At 44.2% G+C, this 14,166-nt stretch overlaps 1 protein-coding gene across 1 annotated transcript in view; it reads right to left on the bottom strand.

Moving 5' to 3' along the window:
- Positions 1-13,850, bottom strand: part of TBXAS1 (thromboxane A synthase 1) — a 148,948-nt gene extending 135,098 nt beyond the window's left edge. The window contains exon 1 of the mRNA XM_068550123.1: positions 13,638-13,850. Within this exon, the coding sequence (XP_068406224.1) occupies positions 13,638-13,726 (89 nt within the window). The 5' untranslated portion in view covers positions 13,727-13,850. The remainder of the gene's footprint in view (positions 1-13,637) is intronic.
- Between the last annotated feature and the right edge of the window lie 316 nt (positions 13,851-14,166).

Raw genomic sequence — 14,166 nt, 5'->3', positions numbered from 1 at the left:
CATTCACCAGCAACTTCCTAGAGGGGAATGTACAAAAGCGTATGACAGGGAGGGGCATGGAAGTGAGATAAAAATCTCTTTTTATCTTTCAGAGCTCAAGTTCAGTTCACTGTGTCTAACAGGCCTTGTGATGCTGGCACTCACCCTTTCTCCTTTCAGCCACTAGCCAGCACCAAGGGGTAGTTTCTGGAAGGGCAAGTGACAATCCTAAAACATATTTTTTCTTTAATAACTCAGTAGGGCCCCAGCGCCCATGAGAATATTTATAGTAATTCTGGAGCAATTTATGTTTTCAGCCATAGCCATGTCTTGGTATAACAGCATACATAAATGTATTGCCAAGTATAGAACAATGAATTTGTCTCAAATGATACAGCTCACAGTCTATAAGGATATCCCCTGCTTGTTGTATTTCAGGGTATGGCTCTCTGCTTTCAGGCTTCCTCTGGTCTTTCTGGACTTCAGAAATGTTTTCCCTCAATCCTGCTTTTCCAGACTAGAATTGGGTCCTTTATGTGGCAGCTGCTCTCTTCCCTACCCCATCCCTGAATCAATATTTACTCTTCTCAGGGTATGTTGTAGCTCCATCATTGGTCAGTTCCTGATCTCTACCGCTTATTCAGCTAGATATTCTTGGGTTCATCCCCAGGCTCAGCCCAGGTCCAAGCTGAGCCCCTACACTGAGCTCACAACTCTGCTTTAGCCCTCTTGGTGCTAGTTCCTCACTTCACAGCCAAGACCCACTGAGACTCACCATCTCGGTGTCTCAGCTGGCAAACTTCCCATCAATGTCTGTTCTTTTTTCAGAGATCCTTGTTGTCATTTATGATAAAAACCCAAACTTCCATTAGCTTTATGTTTTTGTTTTGTTTGCTCTTTGTTTGTTTTTATCTTTGTTTCCTCTTTTGTTTTGTCTAGTCACTCATAGCCTCTTTCTCTTTTGTCAGAGATCACAACCCACAAGTGCGATCTTCAAGTATGTGGTAGATTGAATCATACCTCTCAACTCTTCATGCCCTCCATTTATCAAAATTCTACATCATCAGCCTTTGTTCTATGACTTTGAAGTACCTCCCACTACAGTGGAGTCTTCTTCCCCAACCCATTAATGTTAGGCTTGGGCATGCGGCTTGCTTTAACCAAAGGAATATGGGCAAAAGTGACAGTAAGCCACTTTAAGGCTGAGCCCTCAAGAGACATCGCTTATTTCCTGTTGCATTTCTTGCATCCCTGTGATCTATCATGAGCAGAACTTTCCTGAAGTATCCTCCTCAGCCTGCACCCCGTCAAAAACCCATGTGGAGCAGACCTGAACCCCACCCAGGCCTGGAACAGAACTACCCCAGCCAACACACAGACCATGAGAAAAATAAATGTTGTCGTTTGCCAGTGAGTTTGGGGTGGTTTATTACACAGTGTTATTTCAGCAATAGCTGACTGATACAGGGCAATTCTCTTCTCTAGACCTTCATTTCCTTATCTGTAAAATGAGGCCATTGGACTATATTCGAGGTGCTCAGCCTTTTCTCTACCCCTACACAACTGAGGGCCCTGCCGTAAACCCAACAGTAAGAGACTAAGCATATCAGAGTCAAATACTGCAAAGCACTAAAGAAAGAGAAGGATTGGGAAATGTGAATTCTGTTTAGGAACCAGGGACTTACTGGCGGCCTTGGAGAGAGTCGTTTTGGTGGGCAATGGAGCAGAAGCCCCATTGTAGGGCTGAGGGTAAATGGGAAGTGAGAAAGCGAGCAAGCGTGGGGTCTTGACTGGGAAGGGAAGGATGAGACGGAGTGGTGACAGAGGTGGAACACATAGTCAGAGAAGAGGTGGCTGTTGGTTGGCTGGCTCACTTGTATGTTTTAAGATGGGAGAGAACTGAACCTGCAAAGAAACGTTTACAGTGGCATAATAAAGGGATAATGAAGGCAGGGGCTTGGACAAGAGTGTGCAGGAAACCAGAGGTCTGGTCTGTGAGAGAGAATAGAGTGAGAACTTACCAGGATTTATTTACTGATTTGCTAGGCATCATTTACACTCCAAGTTCTCAAACCCAAGGGCAAGGCAAGTGTCAACCAGTGAAACAAAGGATACTCTTCTTTCCCAGTCACTTCTAAACCTGCTGCATTCTGGCGTCTATTCTTACCACCTCCAACATCACCTAAAACTTCTTAGTTGCTAAATCCAATAGGTATTTTTTAAACCCCATCTTACTTGTTCAAGACCAAAAGCTACCTAATGGTATAAGCCCAAGATCATTCAAAATGAGGCCACGTGTTTGACATATGGCTCTCTTCACTGGTCCCTTCGATGCAGTCCTGGAGATCATGTGAGAATCCCAAATGGTATTTTAAAACAATAAAATAAAAACCACGATCTACTTACCTAGCACCTATGCGATTATTGTGGAGTACAAGCCTGCAGTTAATAATGGGGTGACGATAGCTAACACTTACTGAGCATTAACTGTGCCCAGCACTGCTCTGTGTCCGCTCATTTAATCCTTCCAGCACGCTGTGAGGTGAGTACTGTTATTATCACTACTTAAAACTGGGGGAACTGAGGCACAGCGACCTTACAAACTTCCTTAAGGTCACAAAGCTAGCCAGGACTTGAACCCAGGCAATCAGGTTCCAAAGCCCAAGCGCTGGACCATTACCCACGTGGGGAAAGGCAGCCAAGAGTGAAGTGGTTTTAGTGTGTTTTTTAAAGGCAGTGTTGATGAACTAACGTTGGCTAACGTGCTTGGGAATAGTTTATTTTCTTCAATGGGTTCCACAGTCACCTTTGCACTGAGATTTTGTTTAGCAAGCCTTCCCTCATAAACCGTGCAGAGATGAACTTCAACCCACAGCCCAGCCTTGCCTGAATTCTAAAGATGAAATCTTTTATTGAGATCCAGAGTTCCATTCAGTGAAATTTTGTTTTATAACATGTAGGCGTGGCAGCTGGCTGCAGTGATATGCATCAGAAATAAATGGAAATTCTCTATGAGGATGTTCATAGCAGCGAAGAACAGCTAACATGAATTTGTGTCTTCATATGCCAAGCGTGTGCCACACGAAATCCTATACACTGTCCCCCTTAATTCAGCTTCGGTCAACAAATAGTCGAATGCCTATTACCCAGAAGAAATGTACAGGCACAGTGCTAGGCACTTAGGGGAAAGCTGAGTAAGACCCAGTCCTGCTCACCTTCTAATGGGGGAGCCAGGGAAGCGGTACGAGAGAGAGAGAGAAGGTACCGGGTGTGGTAGGGCCAAGACCACAGGAGATGCGGGGCTCTCACCGGAATGAAGGGGCGAGGAGCACCCCAGGAGAGGGAAGGAAATTGAGGGCGAACAGCACGGCGTGGGGAAGGAACTGTGAGCGCTGGAGAGCCAGATGCCGGGTGAGGAGGTGACCAGGCGGAAGTGGATGGGACCAGGTCAGAGAGGGCCTCCCGCGCCAGCCAGGGAGACCAGTTCCCCAGGTGGGGAGGGCCACGGGAGGGTTTTCTGAAGCAGCGATGAGATTCTGGTGTGTTCTTCCGGCTGCAGAGTTGGAGGACAAATTTGAGGGGCACAAGACACGAGGTAGGGAAACCAGTTGGGTGTCTATTTCCAGCCAAGGGATGCTCTTGAAATCCCGAACTACAGGAGTAGAAGAGCAGAAAGAGGGGAAAGAAGGATTCAGGCACCACTTAGGAAACAAGACTGGGTTAACTGTGAGGGGTGAGGGAGAGCTGGCCTGGGGGGCCGGGTGGAAAAGATGCCGTACGCTGAGAGCCAGGGACTGTCAGCCCTCTCTTATCAGTGAGGGAACTGGCAAGGATGGAGTGACTTGCCCAAGGTCCTCCAGTGGAAAAAGTGTATCTGCCCTCATCTGGAAAGGTCTTGCTGATTTCCACAGTGCCATATTTCTCCTAAGAACTTCCCAATTATCTCCTTCTATCCTCCCTTATATCATGAGACGATGTTACCAATTTTGGTCACTCTCTGAGTACAGACAGGGTTGAAACCAGTAAATGTATAACTGACTAAGCTTTACAATGCTTACAGCCTGGGCTTCCCGGATGCCTATTGATTGGCGAAGATAGGAAGGGGGTACGTGAGATATTTTCAACATTGCAAAGAGCCTAAATGTAAATTGTGCCTTTATTGACAATAAGATTGTGCAGGTTAACTAAAATGTCAAGTTTCTTTGCTTCGCAGTAAAATTATAACTTGGTACACTAATGCTGGCTCTCTCATTGATCACTGTTCTCATTGGCAGAGCTTCCATCGGCTTGTCTTTGAATAATTAAAAATGGGAAAATAAATCATTCATTACTTAAATATACATCATTGTTTGGACAATAGAACACAGGACCTATGGGTAAATAATATAAACAGTAGATGTTGGTGAAGAGTTTAGATAGCGCTGCTTTGAACTGTGGGGATTAGCGGTTAATAAAACAGTGAAGAAGGAAGTATTTGTCCTTTGATGCCTCTGCTGGGGGCTGGATGCCTCCCCTTCCCTACACTGTGGTCAGGACACCCCGCTCACACACCAAGTGTTCTGTGCTCCCCACATACCTCATCTTCTAAATGGCTGTGCCCTGCTTTCTATCCCATCCCTTCCTTTTGCATCAGAGCCTTGCTCTTTGATTTCTAACGTGACAGTTACTTTATGTATCTGAGTTCATGGGCATGTGATCCATAGCCCATCAGTGAGGTAGAACCAGCACATAGCCTAGAAAGCCTTCAGCATTCAATGAGGGTATGAACTAAGAAGGAATTTATTTACTCTTTCAATGACCCGCATGCAAAGCATTCTGCCAGATGTTGAGAACGTGGTGGCACTAGTGTGCCAGTCAGAGGGAGACTGGCTTGCACGCGCACGTGACGGCAGTCGTTCGGCAGCAGTGCCATGATTGTGGTCATTAACATTTACTGAGCAGCTACTTTACACAAGGCACTCACCGGCTTAAGATTCAGCCCCTGCCCTCAGGGCCTTATCATCAGGCTAGGGAATAGGACACAGGCATGAACAATAGAATAATACAGTGAGGGCCAAGAGACAGCAGGCACTGCTGGAGTTCAAAGGAGGCCAGGCTCTTGAGGGCTGGCCTGGCTAAGGAGACGTTCAGGAAGAGCAACGTTTGGACAAGGTTTTGAGGGGTGGGTGGGATTTCATTTAAGCAGAGAGGGGAAGGCATTCGGGCAGCAGGGACCGTGATGTGCAGGTAGAGTGTGGAGAGAAGGGGCGGAGGAAGGAGGCTCGGGGAGGATTTCAGGGCACCTTCCAGCTCAGAGGTCAGAGGCAGCTGCTGGGTTTGGTGCCCGGGGCTGGCTCTCTCCAGGGCGTTCTGGGCATGGCTTGGGAAATGGGGTTTTGGTTGAAGCCACTCTTGGTAGAGGTTGGCCTTGCTGTCATTCTCTGACACCATTTTCCCAGAAAACTTTGGGCAAAAAAAGCCATCTGTTTCTGGGACCATGTTCAGGAATTTCCATCTGCTGAGGCGAAACCTAAGAAACACACCTTCACAAGGCCACCCAGAGGTTTAGGATGGCCCCGCAGGGTAGCCCAGTGCCAGGCTCTGCCTGGGGGCCCAAAGACACCTGAGACAGCGGGGGTCCGGGGGTCTCCCCACTCAGCTGATCCTCCTCCCCTCCCCCACCCCCAGGACATTGTGCAGCATCACAGATTTCTGGCAAACCAGGGACAAAGTGGCGCTTAATATTTGAAGCTCCAATCCACAGCAGCGTGAGACCTGCCCCCGTCCCTGCTCTCCCCAAAGTCCCGCCCCCTTGTTGAGACATACGTCATTTTTACAAACAGAAACAAGTCCTTGCCATGCTGTTCAGGTTCCCAAAGATGAGGCCCTTGCCCTCAGTGGCAGATGACAGCCTATTTGGTAGGTTGTTATCATGGTATTCAGGGGTGGAGGGGAGGGTCCATTCAGTGGCTTTATTTCTGGAAGAACCACTGTCCTCCCAGGAGAGTAGCACCAAGCATTGACTCAAGCAGCTCTGTAAGGCACCGACATAAATCCGACGGTCTGCTTTGTTTATAGAATGAATGAGATTCTTCTTTCATCTCTGACCAAAGAGTCGATGCTACCAATTCCACAAGCCTGAATTCCTTACAAGATAGGAAGAGGTATAACCGTAAGGGTTAAGATTATTGCTGTTGTTTTCTTTAAAACAAAGCTAAACTAAACTAAGAGCAACTCATAGGCCCAATGAGTGTGGCCTGACAGAATCCCCCGGCTTCCAGAAATGCCTCATAAACTTCTCAGTAAAGAACAACAAGTCTTATTGTTTTATAATCATATTTTGTTTTGGATTAAAAATAATATTACCCTGTCTAATCACTTAGCTGCCAAAATTTGGTCTGTTTTTAAAAAATCAATCCGTTCTCAGCAAAGACGATGATTTGTTGCCTTGAGGGCGGTCAAAAAACCGCATTCACACACTAAGGACCGTTCCCAAAGAAAAGTGCTAAGAATGTGTTTTCTGATATGGCATATCTGCAGTAAGGGTATAGCCTATCAGGAAACTGCCTTTGAAGGTCATAAAATTCATTTGGCTGTATAAGTTCTGATGTGTATGCTAAAATAATCAGTCACCTTACTTTATAATCACAACTCGTACTCTCGTTCTGGAAAATCAATAAAGTGAGAAGGCTGGGGCTATTGTGTATAGCTATTTAAAAGAGAGAAAACAAAAAATAATATTCTGTGAAAATGGTCCTCAAGGAAACACAGACCTAGTTTTCATAAGCGGGCTCAATTTTATCTCCAAGCTCATCACTGAATTATTAAACTGAAGTACCCATCATATCCTAGACAAAAGCACAAAAAATAAAAAAGGCAAATAGCATTCATACTTCTCTACATGCTCTGGGACAGTGGAAATTATCCATGGCCTTTAAAATGTATTTCTAAAATGCATCTATTATTCACACTCTGAATGGTCTGTTCCACCAAATGTTACAAACCCCCATGTTGCCTTCACCTGTGATACTTGCCCACCTACAATGTCCACCCTCTTCTTCTCTGCTAATCCTTCCCTGCATTTCAAGACCTAGACCAAGACCTTTCTGCTTTCCAAAGCCACCTGTGACTGGCTGGAGACCCAGAAAGGCTGAAGGATTGGGGCTGGAAAGCGAGAAGCAAGAATCATGCACGAAGCTAAAAGGCCCCCAAAAGCCGCTTCTGAAGAGTATTTCCCGGCTCCTGGGACAATCAGCACCATAGGAACTGCCACTGAGGGAGAGTAGGGGGCCCAGGCAGGAGAGGGAGCAGTCACTAGTGGACCCATTGGGTCTTATCTGACCTCTTTTTCACCACCAGCAGCAGCAGCTGCATTCAGCACAGACCAGCCCAAGCAAGACCATCAACAGATGAAGCAATCATGGAGTAAATCTAGAAGGTACTGGGTGGCCTTTCATTTTGTTCAGTGTTTCCTTTGCTGTGCAGAAAATTTTAGTTTGATGCAGTCCCACTGACTTATTTGTGCTTTTGTTGCCTGTGCTTTTAGTGTCGAATCCAAAACATCATTGCCAAGACCAATGTCGTGGGGCTTTTTCTCTATGTTTTCTTCTAGGAGTTTTACAGTTTCAGGTCTTACATTTAAGTTGTTAATCCAATTTGAGTTTGTTTGTTTGTTTATGGTATAAGATAAGGGTCCAATTTCATTATTTTGCATATGATTATCTAGTTTTCCCACCATCATTTATTGAAGAGACTATCCTTTCCCCAATGTGTATTTTTGAACCCTTTGTCAAAAATTAATTGACCATTTGTGTCTGGATGTTTTATTCTGTTCCATTGATCTATGTGTCTGTTTTTATTCCAGAACTGTACTATTTTGACTACTATAGCTTTGTAATATAGTTTGAAATCAGGAATTGTGATGGGGAATTTCCTGGCTGTCCAGTGGTTAGGACTCTGTGCTTCCACTGCAGGGGGGCACAGGTTTGATCCCTGGTCAGGAACTAATATCCCACAAGCTACGCGGCCCAAAAAAAAAAAAAAAAAAAAAGGAATTGTGATGCCTCCAAATTTGTTCTTCTTTCTCAAGATTGCTTTGACTATTCAGAGTCTTTTGTGGATCCATACAAATTTTAGGATTTTTTTCTATTTCTGTGGAAAATGCCATTGGAATTTTGATAGGGATTGCATTGACTCTGTAGATCACTTTGGGTAGTGTGAACATTTTAACAATATTAATTCTTCCCATGCATAAACACGGGATATCTTTCCATGTATTTTGCAACCTTTTCTGTTTTTTTCATCAGTGTCATATAATTTTCAGTGCGTAGATCTTTTATCTCCTTAGTTAAATTTATCCTTAAGTAGTTTATTCTCTTTGATGCTATTGTAAATGGGATTGATTTCTTTTTCAGATAGTTTGTTGTTAGTACGTAGGAATACAACTGATTTTTTTATGTTGACTTTGTATCCTGCAACTTTAATGAATTCATTAATTAGTTCTAACAGATTTTTGTGAGTCTTTAGGATTTTGCATATATAAGATCATATGCTCTGCAAACAGAGGTAGTTTTACTTCTTCCTTTCCCACTTGGATGCCTATTATTTCCTTTTCTTGTCTAATTGCTCTGGCTAGGACTTCTGGCATTATGCTGAATAAAAGCGACAAGAGTGAGCATTCTTGGCTTGTTACTGATCTTAGAGAGGAAACTTTCAGCTTCTCACTGTTGATTATGGTGTTAGCTGTGAGTTTGTCATATACTATGGCCTTTTTCATGTTGAGGTACATTCCTTCTATACCTAGATTGTTGAGAGTGTTTATCATGAAAGGAAGTTGAATTTTGTCAAATGCTTTTTCTGCATGTATTGAGATAATTATAGGATTTTTTTATCCTTCATTCTGTTAATGTGGTGTATCGTGTTTATTGATTTGTATATGTTGAACCATCTTGCATCCCAGAGAGCAGTGGTTTCTTTTAAATATGGTCTGTGATTAGATGTAGGTCTAGAATTAGAGTCCAGTTTTTCCACATGTAAAGCAAGCTCTCTGAGAAAGGAACTTCCAAGTACAGGGATGGACTTTTTCATTGTAGTCTTAAGTCTTAATAATCACCATTCACAATTTAATTTAACCTGGTCTTAGAATGAGACTAGATCAGAACACTAACTTACCCTGATTCCTATTTTAATGTCCATTTGATTTATACCTCTGGGTCTTGGGCTCCTGAGATTTAAATGCAGCTTGGCGTTGAAAGCCCTTCCACCTTCCCAAGACAACTCTTCTCAATTTCCACCATATTTATATATTTAACTGCTTTGACTTTAGTTTAGTTACTTAATGCAACAACCACAGTTTACTTTTCTCACTGCTTCATCAGCCAAGAAGCTCCCTGATTACTCCAAACTCCCCTGTACATTCCACTCTGCTGTAGAAATAGTTAGCTTACAGTCTCAAGACCTCCATGCACAAAGCATAAAACTGCTTTCCTCTTCAGCACTAGAGAGGAGCAATTCCCTGCTCTTTTTAGTAAAATGTCTCTTTTTTTGCTCAATAATTGATATTCATTTACAAAAAAATATGGAAGATACAGAAAGACTAAAGGAAGAAAAAGTATCACCCATAATCCCACCATTGGAAGAAAACCACTATTAATATCGGGGCTATTTCTTTATATTCTTTCTCTCTTTCTATTTTTTTTTTCTGGGTACATGAATTTTTTTATTGCAATATAATTCACATGTCATAAAATTCATCCTTTTATTAAAGTATGTGATTCAGTGGTTTTAGTACATTCACAGAGTTGTGCAACCATCAACATCGTCTAATTTCAGAACATTTTCATCAGCCCCAAAAGAAACTCCATACTTATCAGCAGCCACTCCCTTCTCCCCTCCTCCAGCCCCTGACAACCACTAATCTACTTTCTGTCTGTATGGATGGGGCAGATGAATTTGTACATAATTATATAGGGAGTCCTTACACTCTTTCTTAATAAAGAAACCCTCATCTTACCAAAAGCTGCCAGTTCGTAGGTACGCTTGAAAGTTTAAATACACTATACTTAAGATTGCCTCTACCACTATTCAACTCACACAACTTATTTCTTGTACATCAAATCTCTTCCGGAAGTCAGCATTTCCAACAATTTTATACAGAAAAAATGAGTTTTAAAAATGTTTTATCACGGGTTTAGATCACCTTCACATGTGCTTCATGCGCTTCTAGCTAATGTATTCTACATTCCAGCTCATCTCCAGCCCCAGCGGAACAGCCCTGATCTCCTCAGACCCCAGTGCACATGGCTCAGCCTCATAACTGTCAATTTAAGTGACTGTCATCAGAAAATTGTGTCAAATGCAGTTTGGGGAAAACTATCAAAATATACTATGCCTATGTTATATTAGTCTCTTTTTAGATGAAATTGACTCTTTTGTCTTCTTTCTAAATTCACACAACACTTAATAATTAAGAAGTGTTTATTAAGTACATGCCATGGTCTTGCTGTACAAGGTGAGTGGAGATTCAAAAACAGTGCATTTGTAACAATTAGAAACGTGGACACCAAGTTGGTCCAAACTGAAAACACAATAGGCTTTCAGGAAAAGGGTGATGCACGTGGGCAGAAGAATTAGATTTGTATTGCGCTGTGATGCCTAAGAGAAGAACCAGCAAGAAAATATCAGCGAATGGGAATTCCCTGGCAGTCCAGTGGTTCACTGCCCAGGATTGGCCCGGGTTCAATCCCTGGTCGGGGAACTAAGATCCCGCAAGCTGCATGGTGCGGCCAAAAAAAAAAAAAGAAAGAAAAATGCCAGGGGAGATTCGAGCCAACATTTATTAGGCACCAACTGCATGCAAGGGGGGGGGTTGGTGGAGATGAGAGTGATGAGGAAATCAACAGTGAGTGGGACTTCTCAGTGTCTTGGGCAAACAGGAGAAGCTTCCCTGAGGAGGTGCCCCTGAGCTCCTTGAAGGAAAGAGAGGAGGAAGGGGATTCCAAGCATGGAGACCAGCAAGGGCAGAGGCACGGACGCCTGCAGCAACGTGACTGTTCACAGAACTGCCAGGCCCACAGGTTGGGGTCAGAGCCTGGTGGATGAAGCTGCTGAAAGAGTCAAGGACCAAACCCTACGTCCCGGGTGCTGGGCTGATGAATGGGTACATCTTCACTTTAGCCGCATTAAACCAGATGCTAGAAGAACATCTGAGTCATGGACAGAAGTTTCCAGAACTGCAATGAGGTACAGGACCTCAGTCCTGCCTTGAAAGAACTCCTAGGCTGGTTGAGCAGGCAAGAAGTGGTCCTCCTCATGTTACCTTCCAAGAGTCAAGGCTCTCATTGCACGCTTGCCTGGTCCAATGGCGGGGGGAACTCTTAAAGGAAAGACTAAGGAGTTTAAACGTTCAGGACAGCACCCTCCACAAGATCTCCTCGGGGGCCACATGGCTGTGAGGGTCTCTCCACCCCCAGCTCTCCCGGAGCACCCCTCTGTCTCCCACATGCACCCTGTCGAGAAAATGAAGCTGGAAGGAGGCCCTGCCGCATTCAAGCTGATGTCTGTTGCTCAGGGGCTACCTGGAGTCTTGCCTGGAAGAGGAGGGTTGAGAGCCCAAGGATGGTGACCTTGAACTGATCAAGGGATAGACCCAGGAGCACCAGAGCCATGGCCACGGCCATGGCTGCTCCCTCCTGCTGCCTCCTTCTCTTCGGCGTTATCCTCAACAGACACCGAGCTCACCCAGAACCTCCACGTCTCCCCAGCCTTGGGCATCTGATCCAGACCTCCTGTTTTCTGACCTTGTACCAGGGCCTCACGCCATGCCTGGCACACATGAAGAAATCAATAAATATTTTTGCAAGAACAAATAGAAGTCGGCCCTCACTTCCTATTCACCGTCTCTGCTTCATGCATCTCTCTTATCTCTGTGTCTTTGACCCAGGTTATTAGCATGGCCCCAGAACAGATTGCAAATGCACAACTGCCTTGCTGAATGGTATGGTGTTATTGGCCGTGACTCTGATCTACGCTGATTAGAAACACCCAGTTACAGCCAACTTATCAGTCAGGACACATGCCCCTTTCCGTGACCAGAGCAACATTAATGTATGCAATTCACTCATCCATTCATCAGACATTTATCGAGGTCGTACTGTATATCAGGCACTGAGCTGGAAATCAAGACTACGGAAATTAAAAAGACCCAATAAAGACAGAAACAGAAGTGCAGCGAAGTGTGCAATAGAAACAATGATGCTGCGAGACCACCTGGAGGCCTCAGGTTGGACACACTTTGAGAATCACAATCAGAGCACAGCTGTCGATGAGAAATTAATATTAATAAGCATATTAATGAGAAATTTTAAATATACCTGAAGCACTGAAGACTTATTTTCCTCTGCGTTTAGGTTATATAAAAGATAGTTAATGATAGTGGCTGACATCTACTGAGCACCCACTACGTGTCAGGCACTGCGCTAAGTGCATCTCATCTCTGAGCAGAAACTGAGGTGTATGAATGGAGTGGGGTGGGAGAGGGGGTACCGCTAGCTCCTGGGTTTGCATGTGGCTGGTTTCAAGGCAAGATAAGCCACACTGAGGAGAGTTCAAAAGATAATTAAACCAGTTAGAAAGCAAAACAGCACTGGGACTGAAGCTGGGCTTCAGAGCCAATTTGCAAGAGGTAATTTCATCATCCTAGAACATCAAACGTGAATTCCATTTTCAGCTATGCAAATTCCAAAAGAATAATACCTCACATTTGCATAATGCTTGATGCTTTTCAAAGTGCTTTCCCAGTTATTAATCTAGAGGAGGCTTTATTACTACCGGAAACATAAATTGAAATTCTGTTCAAACTGAAGTTCTCCATTATTTTTTCCACTTTCCCCTCAAAAACCAGAGCCGCCTAAATCCAGGTGCTTTTGATGGAGTGGGTAACTTTAATAAGTTTTACCGACAGGGTGAATATGCACAAATAGAACATATTGTGGGGCCTTCCATCCAGCCTTCAATCAAGCCAGACTTCAGAAAACCTCCTGTTGAATTAACTAAATCATGGGGGGTTACTCCCAGTTTAAATTTGAGATTCTCCCAGGGTCTCAGACTTTGCGGCACTGCACACACTACATTCGTTGGAATCCATTCCCTTCCATCAAATATTAGAAAATGAGGAAATTAGTTCCACCACTTTGCCCTTAAACCTACAGAAATCCCTGTCAATGACATTCTACGAAGTGGCCCACGTTGCCAGACAGCTCCTATATCTTTTTTTGTTTTTAATGTCATCAGACCCAAGAGGCTGAATCTGCTGTAAATCCAACCTGGGGAGAGGATCTTAGAAAAATGAGGTGAGAAGATAGGATGGGGGTGGCAAGGAGATACTTCTCCCCAAACCTTTCCAATTTGTTGCATTTTCCATCTCTTTCAAACTTAATTATGTGTAGCGTTCTCAGCCACTGAATCACCGGTCTTTCCTGACACCTCCGTCTCGGGCATTTGAGCAAAAGATTAACCTAGCTGTTTGCTTTCAATTCTGAAGCTGTGTTAATACTCAACTCCCTCTAGGTTAGAGGGGAAGAAAAATACACTCCCACATACCCCACCCCGGCTCCAGCATGGCTCCACGGCTGCTATTCCTGACAATGTCACAGTCATCGGAACATGCTGGCTGCACTTACCACTTCAGGAGAACCAAGAGGACCACTGATAGGGCCACCATCACCATGGGGCCACTGGCTTCCAGTCCGAGGAACCCCAGGACTTCCATTGTTCCTCAGAGACCCTAGAGGGGTGGTCCTCCAGAGGAAAGAGTGGGGCTGGTTCCCCTGCAGTTACAGGAACCACGATCTGCAGATGAAAGACATAGGCAACCAAGAAAACATCACATCAAGTGTGTCCCTGAAATGTGCTCTTTCTCAGAAGTGCCTCCTTATAAAGAGGAAGGAAGAGGAGGGAAAAACAAAGGGTTTCAGTGTAAGGCAATGAATCAGCAACTTTATTTTCTTGATGACTGTACAGTCAATAAACATTTACATTAACTTCCCCGGGGAAGCAGCAGCAGAACTGGCTCCCTGTTTGCTGGGAAAGAAAATGGTTGCAACCATAGATTTCTACGGTGACAAGTAGTCCTTAAGGAAAGACTCCTCTTTTAAAAAATTAATTTGTAATTAAATGATGATAGGGGTGAGGAGACTGAATGCCCCAGAA

The sequence above is a fragment of the Eschrichtius robustus genome, chromosome 8 (assembly GCF_028021215.1).
Source record: "Eschrichtius robustus isolate mEscRob2 chromosome 8, mEscRob2.pri, whole genome shotgun sequence".
Taxonomy (NCBI): Eukaryota; Metazoa; Chordata; class Mammalia; order Artiodactyla; family Eschrichtiidae; genus Eschrichtius; species Eschrichtius robustus.
Note: the sequence above shows the minus strand (reverse complement) of the source record. Positions and strands in the feature narration are given on the sequence as shown.